The sequence below is a fragment of the Bidens hawaiensis genome, unplaced genomic scaffold, assembly GCF_021521415.1.
Source record: "Bidens hawaiensis isolate Kalapana, Puna unplaced genomic scaffold, B.hawaiensis_p1.1 tig00029390_1, whole genome shotgun sequence".
Lineage (NCBI taxonomy): Eukaryota > Viridiplantae > Streptophyta > Magnoliopsida > Asterales > Asteraceae > Bidens > Bidens hawaiensis.
The window spans coordinates 138,233-147,387 of NW_027494874.1; the positions used below are offsets into that span (position 1 = coordinate 138,233).

Genomic DNA, 9,155 nt, shown 5'->3' on the forward strand with positions numbered 1-9,155 from the left:
TATAACTTATGATTTTCACGAAGTTAGTCGATATTGGTTAGGTTCGTTACAATATCGGCATTAAAACAAGAAGTTTTTTCAAAACGAAAAGATAACAAAAAAGAATATTCTAAAACTCGGACTGAAGAGGTAGGTCCCAGCAGAGTCCAGTTGGACCCGCAAGACTCACCTTGAACAGGGACGTCTGCGCAATAATCAACTGCTCCAGCAGGACACCATGCTCAAAGAACCTTACGCGCAGTACGCCAGCTGTACCCGCAGGGAAAGCCTCCCAATGGTGAAGTACCCCGCCTGTTCCCGCAGCTGCGGATACAAGCCATCAGGGAAGGCTACCCGCACTAACAGCAAAGCTACACGCACAAGGCATTCGTTCAGTAGTCACATGAAGGAATGAGCAAGGCGGGAACACTCCCGCCTAAATGAGCCAGTCCGTATGCTTCTGGAAGGTCTTCCGTACTATACCTACTAAGGTATGGGCGGAACAGACAGTTTGACCAGAGCAGCCCATGAACTAATCACAGGGTGACAGCTCACCGACAACAATACGAGGATGAGCACCCTCTAGTACTGTTCGTCACTATTAGCCGCTGCCTACTCACCAACCCTTACGATGGGACGTGCGCAGCCTACAGTTGGTGGAACAGTGCGCAGCCGGCAGTAAAAGGAACAGTATACAGCCGACCTTATTACTGTTGGCCGTAACCTATCCACCAACCAGTATGGCTTGTGCGTGATCCACTGTTGGTAGAACATGAATACTATTCAGCCGGCTGTACCTGCTTGGAAACCTACCTTCGGCTATAAATACTCCAACACCTTGGAATGGTAAGGATCATCTGATATCTCAATCTTATATAGCAATCTCTTAATATACTCTTATATTCAGAGCAATCTAGTCTGATTCTCACGCCGGAGGGTGGTCACAAGGAGGAACCCCCCCTTCTCAGTGACGAGCTTACGGTGTCTGTTTTGCAGGTCTCCTGAAGAACAACCTTCTCAGCTAGATCTCATCCGTGGGAAACATTACTTAACCCCCAGATTATCTATAATCTGTCCAGGGTTCACTTAGTGTTTCTTCATTGGCGCCATCCGTGCATAAAAGCTAGAACTAATTTAGTTTTTTCAAATTTTCTGAAGAAATGGTTAACGTTACTCCGGTCCAAAGGCCAGTAACCGACCAAGAAACCCCGGTAACAACCCCAGCAACTGGGGGGAACACCGGCGGTTATACAATCCTTACGAACACTACCCCGACTACCCAAGCCGGGGCAAGTGCAGTAAATATTCCACTGGGGTTCACCGATACCCAGCTGGAAAAACGAACGAGGGTCCCTCGCCAAACACTAGATCAAGTGAAGGCGTGGGCCGAAGCACGTCAGAAAGAGTTCCAAGCTGAATTGGACGAACGCTTGCGTTCAGTTCAACAGGCTGACGAATTCGGCAGTACTCGCCAACACCTCATTATGAACAGCGAGGGCGAGTACTCAGACGACGAGAGGGAGGAGTCCGATACCGACGCAAACCCTCGCCATAAGGCGAAAGGGAAGCGTAAGGAAACGGACTCCCAGCCAAAAAGGAATTTTGGGGAAGCCTTTAAACCAACAAATGCGGAGAGAAACCCGCGTGACTTCTCCAAAACCTTTAGACCAACTGCTACGAATGCAGAAAAGTCAAAATTTGCAAGGGACATTGCGGAAGCAATCGCCCCGAGAAGTGCCAAACAAATGTCCAACATTGGCACTTATGATGGTCTATCCGACCCAGACGACCATTTGAACAGGTTCATTGCGGGGGCTACCGTCAGTAACTGGACGGAACCCACGTGGTGTTACATGTTCCAGATGACTCTGGTCGGAGCAGCCAGGGCATGGTTCGATCGTTTACCGGTCCACCACATATATGACTGGGCGGACTTTCAGAACAAGTTCAGCCAGCACTTCAGCCAGCAGAGGAAGTATACTGAAGAGCAGTGGACGATCCTCAACTGCGTTAGAGAGGAGGATGAATCTTTACTAGACTTCATCACCCGCTTCAACTCCAAGAAGCTGAGTCTGGGCAACATAAGTGAAGATCTTGTTCGCGCCGCTTTCATCCAGGGCGCCGAGTACCCAGAGCTTATCCGCACATTGACGGGTAAGGACGGCATGCCATCCACATGGGATGCCATCATGACGGCAGCCAAGCGCTTTGCCGAGACGGAGAAGCAGCTGGGAAGAGATCTTCCCCAGAGTACACACCTCTACACGCAGAGGACAAGGGAGAACAACGTTAGGACCGCCCGGCAGAACAAAAAGAGGCGGCTAGGTATTTGGCAGTCAAGGGTAAACTTTGACACCTCATCCAGCTCTCGCCCTCTTGTTGGCGGAAGGGACAACACACACCCTTCAAACCGAAAACACCGGTGGACGCCACTCACCAAGAGCGTCACGGAGATATTTGCCACGGAAAAATTGCCATGGCCAAAAGCCCCATTGATCCGGCAGAAACCTAATGCGGATCAAAGCAAATCCTGTGATTTCCACGGGACAAAGGGTCATGGTACTGAAGAATGCACATCCTTGAAGGATATTGTTGAGACATTTGTCAAGGATGGAAGACTTGCACATCTCGTGGCATCAATCAAGAAGGGAGGAAGGAATGACAACCGGTACAGAGGTAACGGACGAAAGCCCGTCGACATCAGCATCAACATGGTTCATGGCAAGGTCAGAGGAAGAAAAAGACGAGTGACAGAACCATGCGCATGGAAGGAAGCTGAGGTGCGCTTCCCGCGAGTGCCAGGAGGCCCCAGCAAAGAAGGCCCCATCGTCATCAAAAGCCAGCTGGGGCATTACATCACTTCCCGCACTCTTGCTGACAACGGCGCTTCGTCGACAGTGATGTACAGGCAGTTCTTTGACAAGCTGGATGATGAAAACAAAGAACGCTTGGAAACGGTCTACGCTTCAATGGAAGGCCCCAGCAAAGAGTACCAAACTAAACATAGAAAATAAATTCTTAAAATGACCATATTTGAAACAAAGAAAAAACAAAAACTAGTAAAAGTCGGGTGTTGTGACGCCTAAACGCCACAAACTTGATCGGCATCAGTTAAGTCGTTATGATAGTGAAACGAAACAAAAAAATTACATTCTTAAAATAAACATATTTAAAGCTAACAAGAAAAATGCTAGAGATAAAAGAATTCAAATAAAATATTTAAATGTTTACGACACCAAATTCCGATTTTTATCTATACGGTGTAATTAATTATTACTCCATCCGTCCCATTATAAGTGTCATAATTTGACTTTTCAAGTCTTTCTTTTGCAACATTGACCGTAAATATTTTTGTTCGTGTCATATAATACTTGATGAAAATTATATCAATGTAAAATACATTTAAAACCCAATCCATTCATATATTTACATCACGTATTATATAACACAAATAAAAATATTGTCGGTCAAAGTTAAACAAAAAAGACTTGAAAAATCAAATTATGACACTTATAATGGGACGGAGGGAGTAATAAATAATTCTTTTAACAATTTAAATTAAATAACATATTAGTGTTTTTAATAATACAAATTAAAAAATAAAATAAAAGTAAAAATACAAAACAATAAATATTAAAGAAAAAAGAGACTGAGTTGTCAATAAGTCAGATCTGGCACGGTTACTATTCACACTTGTCATTAGAAATGACGGATTTTAAGAAGATATTTGTCATTTCAAATAGCATATTGCTGTCAAAATGTATTTTGACATATAGGGGTAAACACCTTTTGGTAATCATCGACCGCCAGTCAAACTGACGGATCATAAAAACTGACACCCGTCATTTCAAATGACGAAACATACAAAAAATATATCATATTCGCCATTTAAAATGACAGAGCACCATATTATTGTCCAACTCACCAGATAAAAACTACAAAGTTTATGTCTAATCTAAGATCCTTCGTTTCACCAACATTTCTCTCTCCTAAAAACCATTTCACTCTTTGATAATTTACCATTTCAAAAAAAATTCAAACACCATTGTACAATACATTTGTTGATCAATGTCTGATATGGTTCCAAACCGGATAAAGTCATAAAACATAAAAATATTCCACTATATTTTATTGTATGCCGCATATTCCCCCACGATCTTCGGTCTCGGCGTCGTAAATTCTATTCTAAAACCTTGTAAAACTGTTTTAACCAATTCCCAAAGATTTTGTTACATTACATTACATTACATGATGCATGCATGCATAATAATATCAATATTATCATGCTTTCCCGTACATTAATAATCAAAACCACCCTCAACTATGCACCAAATCGCCTCTATTCCTCCTCACCTTCATCCGCCTATAACCGAATCCTCAAGAAGCTACAAAATGCCTGTTCTCCCGCCCAACCCGGTCCCCTCCTCTACCGCCTCCGACCAAACTCCTTCTCCCGCGTTGCCGTTGTTTCGAGCATTTTATCCGCCGCCTTTGCCGTATCCTACGTTGTTTTCTACGATTACGACGAGTTTCACGAAGTCCGACGTAAAAAAACCCGCATGATCGAAGATTTCACCATCGAACGCTCCAACGAGTCCGTCAGGAGGATCATGGACACCGTGAAGCATACGGGTGTTGCTTTATCGGTGTTGTGGAAGTCGTTGAGTTCTGTTTTGTCTTCAGCTAACCATGAGGTTCGTGCAGGGTTTGAGGTTAAGGTTGCGGCTTTGTTGGCGGATATTGTGGCGGCTGACGAGACCAGGAGGTCTGCCATTGTTGGTGCGGGCGGTGGGTTGGTGGTGGATTGGTTGTTGGACTCCGTGGCGTTGAATAGAGGTGGGAGTTATGGTACGCAGGCGGAATCGGCTAGGGCTTTGGCGTATTTGATTGCGGATCCTAATGTTTCTGAGGCGGTCCTTAGGCGGCCTCAAGCGGTTCTTAATCTTCTCCGGTTCATCTTCTCGACCCATCGTCATCGCCAGGATCAGGTATAATTAGTTTTTCACCAAATGGGACAAATGTCGTCCCAGATGTCACAGACAGACAGTGTTCCTGTAAAAATATAATATACGTTTGTTTGTTGTCTGTCTGTGACATTTGGCCGTTTGGATAGAGAGGTCGGACGGATGTTTTGACCAAAAAATTTAAAATTTGATCTTTTATAGTCAAAATGGCCGTCCAAATATTGTTCAAACGGCCTTCTGACAGATAAATTTCAAACTTCGACTTTTTTGGTCAAAATGGCCGTATGAATGTTTTGGGGATGATTGTTTGATGGTGTGAAATCAGATGGGGTGGTGTAGATATAGAATGACCCATTCAAAATATCAAATGAGAAACATTAATTAATATGCTGCATTTCCAATTAAGCAGAAAGCGAGCCCTAATTCGTATAAAACTGCTGATCCACTAAAAGGCAGGAGCATGCTAGTTGCAGCAATAATGGATATTGTCACCTCACATGATGATGATAATGTGGATAAAATCAAGCTGAAACCAAAGTTATCAAGAAAAGCTGCATTGCGAGACATTGCAGCTGCACTGCAAGTGGTTGAAGAAGGTGGCACAAACTGGAACGAACCAGAACCACCCGCTTCTAGATCGAACATTTCAAAGAAGCTAAATCCGCCATATGCTAAACGTAAACATAAAAACAAAAGAATGTTATTCAACAAAATAGGTGCTAACTCTGCAACTTTTATCCCTGGTTTATGGGATGATTTGCATTGCCAACATGTTGCAGTCCCTTTTGCTGCTTGGGCTTTAGCCAATTGGGCCATGGCTTCAGATGTTAACCGGTCGCATATCCAAGAACTTGATCATGATGGTCAAGCCATCATGACCGCTTTGGTTGCACCCGAGAGGTCTGTGAAATGGCATGGGACTTTAGTTGCAAGGTTATTGTTAGAAGACCGAAACCTTCCTTCAGAAGAGTTTGTTCCCGACTGGGGCTCCAGCCTTCTGTCCACAGTGTCACAAGCAAGCGAAAGCGATGATGTCCCGTTGACTCGTGTGGCTTTATCTGCTTTCTTGTTATCACTTGAACGATGCCCCGGGGCTCAAAAGGAGGTTATGGAAAAGAGTCTTTATTTAATGAGGGAAACTGCTAAAAGAATGAAGAAACATGAGTCTGTGCAAGAAGCGTTGGCGAAAGGTTTAGAATCATTATGCACAGGGAACATGCATTTGTCTCTTGATGAAGGTCAAAAGTGGTCAAGCATTCTGCTTCAATGGGTGTTTGGTGAAACTTCTTCTGATGCTACGCGTTCTTCAGCTGTGAAGATTCTTTCGCGTGTTCTTGAAGATTATGCGCCTTCTTCTATACCAATTTCTCAAGGTTGGTTAGCTATATTGTTGAGTGATATTCTGAAGCATAGAACTGCATCACTTAAAGGACAACCTAAAGATAAAGTGAAGGTTTGTAGCTTCATTTTTTGTTTTAAACTGTAAAAGTGGCTACATGTTTTAACTGAATCGTGTAATTAGAATGAATGGGAACCCTCAATTAGGCCTCTAACGAACCGAATGAACATGAACGAGGCATGTTAGTGTTCATTCGTTTAACTTTAATCAAACAAACGATCGAACACGAACAATTAAACGAACAGGGAGTTCTTGTTCTTTTTCGTTCATGAAGAAAATGAGTGTGTCCGTGTTCATTTATATTCGTTCGTTAGTATAAATGGACACGAACAATTAAAAATTGTTGTGGGCCTTTCAATTTATATGAATACATACATGAATGAACTTAACAAACGTAAACTAAAGAGCATAAACGAACGAACGTTCATGAACATAAATGAACGAACGAGACATGTGTTCATGTCCGTTTGTTTAAGTAAATGAAGAAAAAGTTGCGTTCGTGTTTATTCGTTTAGTAAATAAATGAACTTCCCACTGAATGGTTCACGAACAATTCATTGAGCGTTTGGTTCGTTTATAGCCTAAGAACTTAAGATCACCAAAGAAACATAACTTGGGCCTACGGGCCATGACCTAATAAAACCTTATAATTACTGGTAATAATTATAATCAACATAAACCATATACATGCATTGTATTTATTTGTTGATCATAGACTTACAATAACTGATTAAGCTACTTAATTCTTGTAGACTCAAATCGACCAGGCAAATGTTGTATCCGGCACACAGGCAGCTAAGCAATTAGCCAGTGCTGTGGTTAACTTAACAGTTAATCGGTTGGGAACTGAGTCTTTAAAAGATCTTCTTTCCATTGAACCCTTTTTGACATCTTTTAAAAACATTAAGAAAAATGCACCCAAAGTGAATGTTGTAGATTCTGCACTCGCAACTCTTAAGGGTATCAAAACAATGTCTGAAATATGCAGCGATGACACCGATTGTCAAACGAGAATAATCGATTATGGTGTCGTTTCTTTACTTCGCCGCCTCATGTTAAAAGATGACTATGAGAAATTAGCAGCAAGTGAAGCATACAATGCATCAACCGATATGAAATCAAGTGATCAATCCGATCAAAATCCATCTGGTGTTCGGGTCCCACCTGCAGCCCATATTCGCAGGCACGCAGCCAAGTTTTTAACCATTCTTTCGGTTCATCCAAAAGTTAAGGAATTTGTATTAAATGATAAAGTTTGGTGTGATTGGCTTGAAGATTGTGCTAATGGGAAAATATCTGGATGTAATGATCTCAAGATTCGAAGCTATGCGAGAGCGACATTATTAAATATTTTTTGTAACGATGATGATGAAACACGTAAGTGTCCTCATTTTAGTGAGATGATTTATTTAATCAATCCCAACTTGCCTCACTGGAAATGGAAGTACGCGGTAGAACAAAGGTGGGAATCTGCTGTTAATGCACCGCTGGATAAGGGTCGGGTCAACCCATTTTCAGAAGTCCATGAGGGTTATCTTGACTATGATACCAGAATGTATGATGATAGCAATAGCGAGTCAGTGAGTCACATGGATCCTTTGTTTGATGTTGTGTTTGTTCACGGGCTGCGTGGTGGCCCGTTTAAGTCATGGAGGTTATCTGAATGCAAGTCGTCATCAAAATCTGGACTTGTGGAAAAGATTGATGAAGAAGCAGGAAAGCATGGTACATTTTGGCCTGCTGAATGGCTTTCGACTGATTTTCCTCATGCGCGTATGTTTACTCTGAAATACAAGGTTTGTAATAGTACTATTTTTATTGACATGTTTATGAAGTTATAAAAGTCGTCTTGTTTTTATGAAACTTTTGCAGACGAATCTAACACAGTGGTCTGGATCAAGCTTGCCTCTTCAGGTTTGCATATTCATGTGTTTGTATAATAAAGATTATTTGTGTAACTGTGTAGCAAGTATATTTGGATTATGCAGGAAGTGAGCTCCATGTTATTGGAAAAGCTAATTACTGCAGGCATTGGAGATCGACCCGTTGTATTTGTAACTCACAGGTCCGTCTAATATATGTTTTGGTTACTTATTTTCTAATATGGAATTAGTTTTAGGGGTAACTTTATAAAACAATAACCAAGTTTTCCAAGTGTTCCACTAAAGTCACTCTAAAAGGTTTTTTTGTTCATCCAAAGTCACTTAACTTTCATTTGGTGTTCCAGTCTTATGGATTTTTTTATTGTAAATGTTTAAGATTTGTAAAATTGAGGCAAATAAAATAAATATAAATTTTGGTTACTATTTAGTGATTATCATTTTCCAGTTTGACTTAAGTTGAACAATTATGGAAGTTGGTTATTATTTAGTAATTTTTTTTTTATCATGATTACCTCTTCCAGTCTTACTTCAAGTTCCTTTGGAAAAAATAATCAACAATAACTAGGATTCATATATGTTCCATTTATGTCACTTAGTTAAAAAAATTAATCATTTATATAAAAAAAATCATAAGACTGGACACCTGATGAAAGTTGAGTGACTTTAGAGGAACAAAAAAACTTATGAGTGAATGTAGTGGATATTTTCTCTTAGTGTTAATCACAATGCATCATTATTGCAGCATGGGTGGCTTAGTTGTCAAGCAGATGCTTCATCAAGCTAGAAATGAGAACATAGATAACCTTGTTAATAACACAATTGGTGTGGTATGTTCATTTCAAGAATAATGTGTATATACACACGCGCACGTGTGTTTTAAATTTTTATTCATGATCCAGGTGTTTTATAGCTGCCCACACTTTGGTAGCA

At 41.2% G+C, this 9,155-nt stretch overlaps 1 protein-coding gene across 1 annotated transcript; it reads left to right on the top strand.

The window, feature by feature from the left end:
* Nucleotides 1–4,259: 4,259 nt before the first annotated feature.
* Nucleotides 4,260–8,209, top strand: LOC143578919 (uncharacterized). The gene is made up of 3 exons (XM_077062368.1): nucleotides 4,260–4,967; nucleotides 5,353–6,396; nucleotides 7,095–8,209. The coding sequence occupies exons 1-3, from the start codon at nucleotides 4,263–4,265 to the stop codon at nucleotides 8,181–8,183; spliced, it is 2,838 nt and encodes a 945-aa protein (XP_076918483.1). The 5' UTR covers nucleotides 4,260–4,262; the 3' UTR covers nucleotides 8,184–8,209.
* Nucleotides 8,210–9,155: the final 946 nt, after the last annotated feature.